We start from the raw sequence: 12,171 nt of genomic DNA, 5'->3' as shown, positions 1-12,171 counted from the left end.
GGGGAACAGAATCTGGTCCCACATCATCTCCATAGTGATGTCAGCCTCAGCTTTCGTGTCAGTGGGACTGGCATTTATAGTTACAAGAGGGCACAGAGGAGATTAAATGCCAGACTGTTTTTTTTTCCAATTGGCACTCACTCAACATAATAGTACATTAACGTGCTTCAAATACTTAACCTCTTATTACATCAGGGCATTGTAGACGGTTTACTGTGAGAATGATTTAAGCAAATGTAAAAAAAAACAAAAAACCTTATAATGTAGGGAAAAAATATGACAAAAAGTAAGAAGAGATGAGAGATTCATCAAGATTTTATTTCTTTATTTGACCTAGGCTAGCGCCATGTATATATGGTTTTCCAGTGTTTCCACATAATGGAGCTGTCACAGTTTAAAAATAAAATACCTTGGTATTTTTTTTCCTCAGTCCTGTCTGACACCACAAATGATTTGGATTTCCACCTACACGAGGGTTAGAAGCACCCATAAGACAATGCAGGGCTTCCCAGTCCAAAGGCCTTGGGTCAGGTTTTAAAATGTTTCCCTTTGTAGTATGAAGAGGAGCAAATACTGTTAAGTCTGCTTTTGCTTGTTTTCATTGTTACCATAAGTGGAACCTCTGTCTATTTCGGTGACCCCAATCATGCGACGAACTCCGACAGAAACTGAAAAACAAACTCCAATGAATACACAAGTCACAGAATTACTGGGTCTCGAAATCAATATCAATTCAATAGATCACATAAAAGCCTACAATTGTAATCCAAGACGTTTGCGCCACTACCCATTTCCTGCCACTCTCATTCCTTTATACCACAACTACAATCTCTGACTGTTTACGTTGCAATGCCCAATAGTCTTAACTGTTTTCGCCTATAATTTACACCACAGCACTGTGATATTACATCCTAATAATTATGCCAATTGCATTAGAACATGAAAATGCAGTGCTCCTGTCATCCAAGGATCATAGTGCTAAAGCTCCTCCTGTCTTACTCCATTCTGCATCAGACATGACTGCTGAGGGGGGTGCGGGGGATACCTGAACCAGTATGTCCATCACTAACTGTCATTGACTAACAATGCAGATGGGGCTGCATCTGAGCTGATTTCAATAACCGTTAAATATGTGGGGAAAGAAAGTGTCCTTTCACTGGCCACTGATGGATCGGGGGCTATGTCTGGAAAACACCATCAGAGTTCCTGCATGAACAGCAAGATGGAGTACAAATGGGCAAGCACCTGAGGATCTTACGTCATAAAAAGTTTGTTAAATGCGGTTTGCAGCACAGTACAGAACATAAATAAGTGGCTAACCCCCTTAAAACCTAACATTGCCTGGTTAGTAAAGAAGCACTCCACTATAACAAATAAGTGGAACTCTCCAAATATTCTAGGTTCTTCCATTTGGACCAGAAAAGTCAGCTTTTCTATGCCTTCCTATGAATGGGCGGTGTCACAACCCAAGCAACTGTTTGGAGCGCTAGAGATTATTAGCTGACCATATACTGAAAATTATATATATATATATATATATATATATATATATAATATTTTTTTTCCCCCCAAATGGCCATTACCCCCTGAATTATTTTATAGTTGCCAACAGATATCAATTAGAAGTAACCTCTACTTGCTGCACTTAATCTTCTTCAGCCCAACGTGCCCTCAAGCAAGTCATTCTGAGGCCTGGTTCACATCTGAGTACGGTAATCCATTCTGCACGGGGACCCCCTGAACGGACTATCAAACGCATTGACAAGCGGTCAGCAGTGAAAGTATACGGACCCCATACACTATAATGGGGTCCGTGTGCTTTCTGCGCAGTCTCCGCACAAGTCATGCGGACAGGAAAGTAGATTGTGAAGTACTTTTCTGTCTGCATGTTCAGTGCAAACACTATGTGGAAAGCAGATGGACCCCATTATATTCTATGGGGTCCGTGTACTTTTACAAGCTCACGGCTTGCCAATGCGTTCAGTAGTCCGTTCGGGGGTCCCCGTGCGAACTTCCTGAATGGTTTACCGAATGCAGATGTGAACCCGGCCCCAGTGTCTGGAAGTAAAGTGCAGCAGTGAATAAAGCTACTCAATGATGGCAGATCCAGGGCCTAATAGCTGATGTGACTAGCAAGTATGGGGGCATTATATTGTGTGTAGGGACCCCTATCGTTAGCAGTAATTTGGCAGACATAACTGAGCATTGAAATGCTAAATCCAACTCTTTTCCCATAAGACTGGCACAGAGAAATTAGGGCAAATTTATTAAAACAAAAGTCTTCATTGCCCAAAGTAACGTAATGCAATGCAGCTTTCAGTAGCAGAATACAAAATGAAAGCTGCACTGTGATTGGCTGCTAAGGGCAACTAAGACAATTCTGCTTTTAGACAGTTTAATAAATCTGCCCCATTGACTTTCAGCCTACACATATACAGTAAGATATATGATTTATATTGAGTTCCAGTCAATTACTGAGAATCACACATTAAAATAGTTTCCAGTACTTACCTGGAACACACAAAATTAATATAAAATATAAGCTCCATACCATAATAGTGGTAAGAGTTTTGAGAATCAAGATAAAATGTCTCATGCAAGTGATCAGATCGTATACTTACATCTGTTCATAAAGGCTTCAGTCAGTTTGTCAATTTGAGAATATTTCCCTTTTTTTACTTTCTGTGATCAGTTTATGGTGAGCACATATTGCACAGAAGTAGAACAATACCCAAATAATTACATATATGCAATATGTAATGTGACTAAGATTCCATCACTTACCTATAACCATGAGCAGTGCAAACAAGGCCAATGTAAGATATGATCCGCTGCTAATCATGTTAGCAAGCACTTTGCATAGAGGGTAGGATAACAAAGAGGCCCAAAACAGCCAGTTCAATAAAGTCCATGGCCTGCGAGGAGGTACAACTGCGGTGCCAGGATAGGTTCCTGTCTTATAGTACTCTTCTTGAAAAGCATCCTAGAAAAAAATGGTAACAAACCTATACTTTTTTATAGATAAAAAAAATAATAAAAAAAGTTCAACCTCTCTCAATTCTAGTCATTTTATTCAAAAGCAGATTGCTCACTTCTTTTCCTAACACAAAGATAATCTGACAGTTCTTCATCAAGGCTAAGGCGCCACGTACTGGGCTGCATCAAAAAAGTGTTGTGGGAAAAAATGTGGCAGCAACGCATTGCAGTTTTTCCTGCATCGCTTTTCATAAAAAGTCTGCAAAGGAAACCTTTCTGCTTTAATTAGGTAGGTATAACTGACATGCGGCGGTTTCCAAACTTGTGACTGTTTTGAAAATTGTAGCATGTCTGCTGCTCGTATTTCACAAGAATCCCATCCACCTTGCAGTGACTGTAAAATGCTGCAATTTTTTCCTGCGGTGTTTTTGCCACAACAAACGGCAGCATTTCCACATTAAGGCTAAGGCCCCACGTTGCGGAAACGCAGCTTCTTTTGTTAGAGATTTTTCTGCATTTTTTTTTAACCAAAGTCTAGGATAGATTGAGAAGGAATGGAAGATAGAAAGAAAGATCTCAGATGTTTCCTTTCTGTTAAATCCACTCCTGACTTTCGCTCAAAAAAACGCAGCAAAATCTGCAACAAAAAAAGCTGCATTTCCGCAACGTGGGGCCTTAGCCTAAGATCCCACGTTGCGGAAATGCAGCATTTTTGTTGCAGATTTTGCTGTGGTTTTTGAGCCAAAGCCAGGAGTGGAATTAACAGAAGGGAAACGTCTAAGAGCTTCCTTTATATTTTCTTTTCCTTTTCAAGCCAACTCCTGACTTTGGCTCAAAAAAACCACAGCAAAATCTGCAACAGAAAATGCTGCATTTCCACAAAGTGGGGCTTTAGCCTTAACCCGAGGCTGCCTAGAACTGATAAACAGGGATTAAGTCATCCAGATTCTCTCAATAGGTTTCAGCCCACATTAATCTGTTGTTAAGATTAGAACACTCCTTTATTTTATATATTTGTGTGTGTATTTTATTTGTCATATGAAAGTATGCTCTTTATTAAATGTGGATAGATTTTTGTGCCATTTCACTTTCAAATAGTTGGAAACACATTGCAAGGTTTTCCTAGTCTTTGTGAATGAAAGAGGTCTTTTGGGGTCGCCATAGTTGAAAGTGTTTGGAATTGGTTGGTGGCTCATCCCTTAGGATGCGGTGTATTTGCATCCTAAGTGCACTTGTTCCAGAATACCAGTGTGCTCTCTGGCTTTCAATTGTTTTTTTACCAGCTAGCTGGGGAGTTTATAAGCTTAGACATAACTCTCCTACATTTACAATATGATGCACAGCAACGTAAAATGTAAGGGATAGTCTTACTTTTTCCTGGTAGAGTTTGTGCAACCATTGGGCACATTCCTGCTCATTTTCAGGTATTTCTTCTAATGGAATCCGCCTGGAGAAAGATTAAAACAGGTCAGATTTTCTGAACAAACACTAGTGACAGAACACACAGCACAATTCCGTTTATAGTATTTAGTGCTATTTTCACACAGACTACACTGCCCTTAGGCAACTTTGACAGATTTGGTCAGTATTTTAGAAAAAGTAACGTTTTTTTCTTCTGTGTTTAGGATACACTAAGTGTGGAAAAAACATATACAGAATACTGATCAAATCTTCACTGTCAAAGTGGCCTAAGGACAGTTTGACACAGGCATATCTGTATACATACTTAATACAGTTTCAACAACTTGCCAATCAACAATCTGAACTTTTATCCTATTGAAATAAAGCTGAATTACCCTGCATTGGTACCGCTACTAAATAGACAGAATGCAGGCAGACACCCAAACTTAAACAATGAAAAGCCTATAATGCCAAGCTGCCCCCCCCCAAACAACCAGCAGATTGTCAGGGGTGCTAAGAGCTGGATGCCCACTGACCAGATATTGATAGTCTTATCATCCATACTGCTTTAATGCCGCAGTCATGAAATTTTAATGTGTGCAGCTTGTTATATACTGAAATGTATATTTGGAATGCTGTTTTCGCAGGAATTCTTTTATCCACCAAGAACAATTAATAAAATTACCATATATAAATGGGGTTCTCCAGAGGGGGCGTAAACACTTCCTCTGTGGTTCTAATTGGGACAAACCTCAGTCACATGATCAGAACCAGTACCCGCTTGGACTCCTATGGGGACTGGCAAAGAAGATTATTATTATAGTAACGTCAGCTCCCATAGTACAAGCAAATATGAGTGAGCACAGCAGAGGAAAAGGCAGAGCAGCTCAGGTGCTGGATCCAATCACATGACAAAGGGCCAGCCTGGAAACTCGAGGTTCATCCCAACTAGAAACACAGTAAGTGTTTTAACATCCCATGGAGAAATCCTTAGACATTAGCCAGCATCAACAACAAAATAAACTATAAGCTAAAGTTTGTAAACTCATATGGTCAGGATTCCGCTCTAATGTTTTACCTGTCTGTGCCAAACTATCTTTTGTTTTTCCTACAATGCGTTTACCCAGTTTTGTGCTTAGAAAAACACTGTGAAAGTTGAAGATGCAATGTAGATATGTACACCTATAATGATAATATAAGCTCCATAGCAATATGTGTGTTACAAAGTTCTCGTTGCATTCTTACCTCACATAAAGATCTGCATGGTACTTTTTCCCATTTAATACCCCAAGTAGGGTAGGATTTTCATTATTTCTAAAATTGAGTGTGGAGTCATACACTGCAGACACTGTGGAGTAGGAGGGAGAGAATTGATGTCATTATTTCAGGTATAATTGAACAGTATCTATGGCTTTATTCATTTAAATACAATTGTAGAAACTCTTTATGTGTTTGAAATGTACATGTGAGATATGTGTGAACATATGCCTAGAAATCACATTATAAATTCACTAGCTTCATATATTAGTTCATTACATTAAATGAATAATCCAGGATGTGCAACGCACCACTTTATAGGTTGGCTTACTAGTCTTATATCCACATTACGCAAGATCTGAAGACCACTGCCTATACATCAGAAGCATCCTCTACTAACCTCTGCAGAATCCTAAAGATGAAGCCAGGGCTACCCTGTCTGATCTTTTCTGAATTAACTGGTGGGTCTCCTTACTGAAAGATTAAAACATAACTTTTATTATAGTTATTAAAATAAAAGTGTAATACTAAAATAACTTAGATTTATGGGAAACCATTGCCCCCTGACACACAAGCAGCTGTTATATGGTTAGGAGGAGAGTGCTGGGTCTCGTTTGTGTACTTTTTGTCTATACAGTTACTGTGACTATTTTGTTGGAATGAATCGCCCAAGTAACTTACAGTAAAAAATAGATATAGTAACAGTATCAGAAGTGGTACCAATACTACCAGGGTTAGTAGTAACGGTACACTCAGTGACACCAGCCGGTTGTACCTAAAAGTGACAAAAGTACAGCCCAATACATGTAGTTATACTTTGATAATTCTCCTCTTTCCTATATTCCTGCAGTATTAGGCAGATTTAGCTTTCAGTAGCAACAACCAATGTATAGGTATGTATAGGTATTCTGAATATCAGACTAAGTATGCAGTACCCTCACTATTGACTTTATCTATATTTACTAAATGGTATGGCATGTCGTCATGACAGATTTGCTTTTCAAGGACCATAGAAAGCTGGGTAGCAAACCAGATAATGCTATTATAGGGAACTGCCGAATAAGAAATAAATCTCTCTCTTGCTCCACTTCTTGCCAGATTTACTTTTTAGACTAAGGAGCAGAACTATGAAAGATTGATGGAAGAAAAAAAAACAAAAAAAAAACACATGGTCAATCTAGTCTGCTCTTTTTCTCACTTTATCATAGGAAAGATATGTGCCTATCCCAAGCATACTTAAATTCACTTATTGAACATTTGCTGAAAGCTTGTTACAGCCTCAACTACTCTCAACGGCCTTGGCAGGGCTCAGGAAGAGACCCGTGATGTCATAGGTAGTGACATCACCTTCATTCACTGAGGCCACTGGTTGGCCTCAGCAGTCCTGTGTGGCTGAGACTTCCCCACACATTAACACTGGACCGAGAAAGCGGGACCACGTTGGGAGGCACTGGAGTACCCAGGAAAGGAGAGTATGAATTTTTATTTTTACATTTTTTAACGTCCCTCACCCAATTCCAACAATAAATTCAATGTCCATTTTTGCCTGGACAACCCGTTTAAGTTCTTTAAGCCTCTCCTGATTTGTTTTATGCTTCAAACCACCCACTACTTTTTGCAGCTGATTTTATATCTATTCTATTTTACCATTGTAACTCCCTTATAAGCTGGCAATTGAGCGGCAGAATCCTCTAGTAACATGCTATAGACTAGTGAGATGGTATGTGACGAAGCTTAATAGATAATAGCATCCTATGTAGATCATGAGGTTTTTTAATAGAAGTGTAGAACTGGGTCAATTGGGTGACATAAGAGAGAGATTGAGATGCACTGTCTGACCAATGGCGCTTATGGAACCGAGGTAGACCCATGAGAGGGCTCAGAGACCTCTCCAGGGCAACCCAGAGTTTAGAGTGGGTAGAGTGATGCCAATCGAGGCTACGTGCAGTGGTCACAGCCACCACAACAGTCTGGCTGGCATAGCCAATTCCCTTCTCTCTCTTTAGGCCTGGAGAGTGTAAGCTTCACAAGGTATAGAGGCCTCAAGGCCCAGATAAATTTAGTGAATATCTTCAGGAGTATAGTAAAAAAAAAAAAAAAAAAAAAAAAACCCACAAAACTTTAGGCAAGATGATGGGGATTGTTTGAAAGAGGTAGAAGAGTCTGAAAAATATGTTCATGGTGCGGGAGGTCAGATTGTAGGGGCCGTAAAGCTGACAGGCTCTTGTCCTTCGACAACCATGAGATTCCAAGTTCAAATTCCTGGGCAGAGAAGGATGCTCCCAAATGGGCAATGTCATCTGGCTCAAGAGGGGGATGGGCTGTGCTAGCTATATACTGGGGAATTGAGTGCAATCAATCAGGTTTCGAATTAGAGTTGTGTGGGTGAGGGAGGTCATATAGAGACCCATAGTAATCAATAAATGCTGCTGCTATGTCTGCAGTAGAATGGGAGGTATTATAGGAGAAGCGTTTGATAGCCATAACCTGGGAGGGTGCTTGTCACTCCCAAACTGCATGTGCCAGTAGACGTCCCATCTTGTTGACCCATTCATAGAATGAACGATGGCTCAGTTGGCGGAGTTCCTGTTTCTTGTGCTCAGTAGTCAGAAGTTAGAGTGGATTCCTGAAGGGTTTGCTAGTACTGAGCCTCCAGAGTAGCTAAGTCTTGAAGAGAGATTTGAACCTCAAACCTGCTTTCCTCTTGATTCTAGTACCCCTAAGAGGACACATTTTAAAGTCTCCCTCAGTATAGGGGGGAGCAGTGGTATCAGTAGAGTGATCGAGTAAGTTTGAGATCTGCCAGACAGTAAGCATCAAGCAAGAGCGATTTGTTCAACCTCCAGGAGAAGCAGTGAGCATGAGATGGGGGAGCGGTCAGAGAGGAAGGCTGTGCCTATCTTAGCTACTGACACTTGAAGAGAGTGTGGGAAATGAAAATGTAGTCTATCCTACTATAGGAATTGTGGGGATGGGAGTATAAGGTAAAATCTTTATCGGCAGGATAGAAAATATGTCAGATAACACAGAGTGAAGTAGTTTCCGGAGCTAGTTTAGAGCGCTATAAGGTACATGCGTTCTGCCTGCTAAGGTGTCAAGAAGAGGATTAAAGGCGAGGTTGAGGTCACCACTTAAAATGAGGTGACCCTGGGCAAAAAATTGAAGAGCAGATAGAGTGGAAATATGGAAGCAGATCTGGTTATGTTTGAAGGGGGATATAGATTAGCTGTCGTATATATACCACACCATAGATTTTGCAAATGAGAAATAGGAATCTAGCATTCTGGTATACCTAAGAATCCAGTGCCTTGACTAGTAGATTTTTATGGAAAAAGATAGCCACCCCCTTAGTCTTTCCTTGGGTGCTACTGCTATGTGACCACTGAGGGAAAAGAAGAAGAAAAACTAGTCAAAGAAAAAGAAAACTAACCCGGCCATTAAAGAGAAGCAGAGGAAAAGAAATGTGAACAGGTAAACAGCAGTAAATGCATAACTATGAAAACAAGAAAAAAAAACGGGCAAGTTCAACTACAGTATAACAGTAACAAGCAAAAGTCAGGTAGGGGAGAGTCACCTGGCTAAGGACAGTTCAAGTCAGGCAATCTCGGTCTGGATCTGGTCTCCATCTATGGCAGGGCCTCTGGGATCTTGGTGGGCTAAGGTCACGGTCCTCTGCAAGGTTCCGTGATTGTGGAAAGGCATCGGCGTGATTAGTGTCATTGATCAGTAAGTCTCAAGCTGAAGGTGTATGGATGGTAGGGTGGAGAGTGGAGGAAGGCCATCTGGAATGTTGAGGGAAGAAGATTCTGTCTTTCATGTGGACCTGAAGAGCAAACAGAAAACCTCAACGGTAGGAAATCGCACGTTCATGGAGGAGAGCAAGTAGAGGTTTCAGCGCTGCCCGCTGGCGTAGCATATGTCTAGAGAGATCTGGGATGATAGAAACAGTCAATAGTCTTGAGATTTATGGCTTTGAGCATAATCTTCTAGTTATAGGCCTAGAAATGGATCCTGCAAATGATATCCCGGGGTTTTGCGGGGTCAGAGTTATGAAGCCCAAGAGCAGGATGTGCATGGTCAATTTCAATATGACTTTAGGGGGTCTTCCCAGGACAGAATTAAAAATACTAGTGGAGTGGGCACAAAGTCTGCAGTCTGTGAAGTTTCAGGTAGGCCTCGAATCCTAATATTATTTCGGTGGTTATTTTTTCCCATATCGTCCATATGTGAAATGATCTTACAGTAAGGGGAGGTATGGACAGAAGAGGAGCGATGCAGGGTTTGAAGAGAAATTGAGGCTGAGGAATGAAACTGCTCCAATGAAGTCACTAGTTGTTAGTCCACAATGTCAGTTTTAATCACCTGCAGGTCAGGCCATGCTTGGTTCATTTGGAGGGAGAGAGGATCGCAACGGGGTTTGGAGGTCCAATGGAGTTGTCAGAAGCGAGGAGATACGGTAGGACCCTGTTCTAGAAGCTGCTGGCCGGGATCATGACAAGTCATGCCCCCTTTAATTCTCTGTTTAAACATTCCCTCACTTTCTTGAAATTTGTCCTTCTAAAATCTATTATTTATGTAGGATTTTTAGAATGGCTTTCTGTCTGTTTTTATGTCAAACCATAAACATGGGTGGACGCTTGGACTGAAATGTTCTTCCACCTTAACTTGCAAACCAGATCCAGTCTAGGATGTTTTCTCCTTTGGTTGGTGATGTAACTAGCCATTTCAGAGATGCTCCTTTAAGTGCATCAAGTGCATAATAAACATGCCAGTCTATGTCTAACATGTTAAATTCTCCCAAAACTACAATAATGACCCCTTATATAAATGATGCCCCCTAATATAAATAACCTCCCCCTTATTCTTTATTTCCTCCCCCCCGTAATTATAATGCCTCCTTATATAAATGACCCCCCATCTTCCTAATTTGCTCTAATGAATCCTCCATTATAGTTATAATTCCCCTGTATACTACTATCACAACTATACTTTAAAAAAAAAAAAAAAAAGTTATACTCCCCTCCTGCTATCCCTTGATGAATGGAACCGCCACCTCCTCTTCTCTATGCACAGGGTCCACTCATAGGACATCTGCGTCTCAGCACTGGAGGATGCTATGACGTCATAGCGCCTGCCTGTGCCAAGAGCAGATGTCTTCTGTCTGGTATTGGTGTCTTGTAAACTGCAGGCCTGACTTGTGGTTTACAAGACAGTTGCTGGATGGATTTTAACTAGATCGGTGTCTGCAGACACTGATCTAGTTAAAAGTAAAATATGTATTAATGGCGGCCCCCTCAACCCCCCCCCACACACACACACACACTAGCTACACCATGTACTGCTATAATAGGGACAGAAGAGAGCTAAATATAACTAAATAATTCCACTTCCTTACTTTGTAATCTCAGGAAATTTTGGTAACATACCAGTTAGTGCTGTAATAGAGAGTGCAGATGCAAAAATCTACCTACAGAAACCCTACTAGTCAGAGTTTCCAAGTTATGACACGGCTAGCTAGTTTTGCCTTTAAGAAATCTGAGAAAGCTGGCTGACTTTCACAATGCAGGTGAAAACAACAAACATGTAATCCTCACCTCTCCCAGGTGTAATTCTCCATGGAGATGCACTATTTCCATTAATGTCAATGGCACTTCATTGCAGCATTATAGTGAATAGAGGCTAAGCTCCACCTACTTCCAAACTCCCTGAGATCTCATACTGAAGCACCTAACCATTCAGTAACTTAAGATGAAGCTGTAGGGAAAACATGTGCTGTTTACCTACTGTAGGTCTCCACAATTTCTACTAAACTGCTCAGATAAGCAGCTCAGCCCCTAATCCTGCAGACATGAAGTTTTTTTTTCTTAGTTTTCAGGCTTTAGTGTTCCTTTCCTTTCCTCCATTCCCCTTATCAGTTTTGTTGCCCTCCGTTGAACCTTTTCCAACTCTAGGACATTTTTTCTATGTACTAGACTGATCTGCATATTTCAAGTAGGGCTGCACCAATGATTTATAACGTGGTAATATTACACCCCTGTCCTGCGAGTCCTTACCCCTTGTGATACAAGACAAGATCCTACTGGCCTTAGAAGCAGCTAATTGACATTAAATGCTATTATCCAATCTCTGTTTTACAATTACACCAGGGTCCTTCTTCACCAGTAACCCTCTCAGCTTTACTTCCCCTATGACAAATGTAGCATGTGGATTATTAGTACCCAGATGCATATCTTTACATTTATTCACATTTAAACTCATTTACCATGTGGATGCCCAAACACAGTCTATTCTAAGTCCGCTTGTAACCTACAGACATCCTCTATAGACTGTGCGGTACTACCTAACTTGGTGTTATCGGCAAAAATAACACAGTGCTATTAATACTATCTTCTATATCAGGGGTAGGGAACCTTCGGCTCTCCAGCTGCTGTGAAACTACAACTCCCAGCATGCTCCATTCACTTCCATGGGAGTTCCAAGAACAGCAGAGCAAGTATGCATGCTGGGACTTGCAGTTTTGCAACAGCTGGAGAGCCG

At 40.9% G+C, this 12,171-nt stretch overlaps 1 protein-coding gene across 3 annotated transcripts in view; it reads right to left on the bottom strand.

Moving 5' to 3' along the window:
- Nucleotides 1-343: 343 nt before the first annotated feature.
- AGPAT4 (1-acylglycerol-3-phosphate O-acyltransferase 4) overlaps nt 344-12,171 on the bottom strand; it is an 82,242-nt gene continuing 70,414 nt past the window's right edge. For all 3 annotated transcript variants that reach the window (XM_075267852.1, XM_075267854.1, XM_075267853.1), the window contains 4 exons: nt 5,623-5,725; nt 4,348-4,423; nt 2,785-2,983; nt 344-668 (listed from right to left, as the gene is read on the bottom strand). In XM_075267852.1, coding sequence (XP_075123953.1) covers nt 577-668; nt 2,785-2,983; nt 4,348-4,423; nt 5,623-5,725 — 470 coding nt within the window. In that variant the 3' untranslated portion in view covers nt 344-576. The remainder of the gene's footprint in view (nt 669-2,784; nt 2,984-4,347; nt 4,424-5,622; nt 5,726-12,171) is intronic.

Source organism: Leptodactylus fuscus, chromosome 3 (genome assembly GCF_031893055.1).
Source record: "Leptodactylus fuscus isolate aLepFus1 chromosome 3, aLepFus1.hap2, whole genome shotgun sequence".
Classification (NCBI taxonomy): Eukaryota; Metazoa; Chordata; class Amphibia; order Anura; family Leptodactylidae; genus Leptodactylus; species Leptodactylus fuscus.
This window is presented reverse-complemented; position numbering and strand designations above follow the sequence as displayed.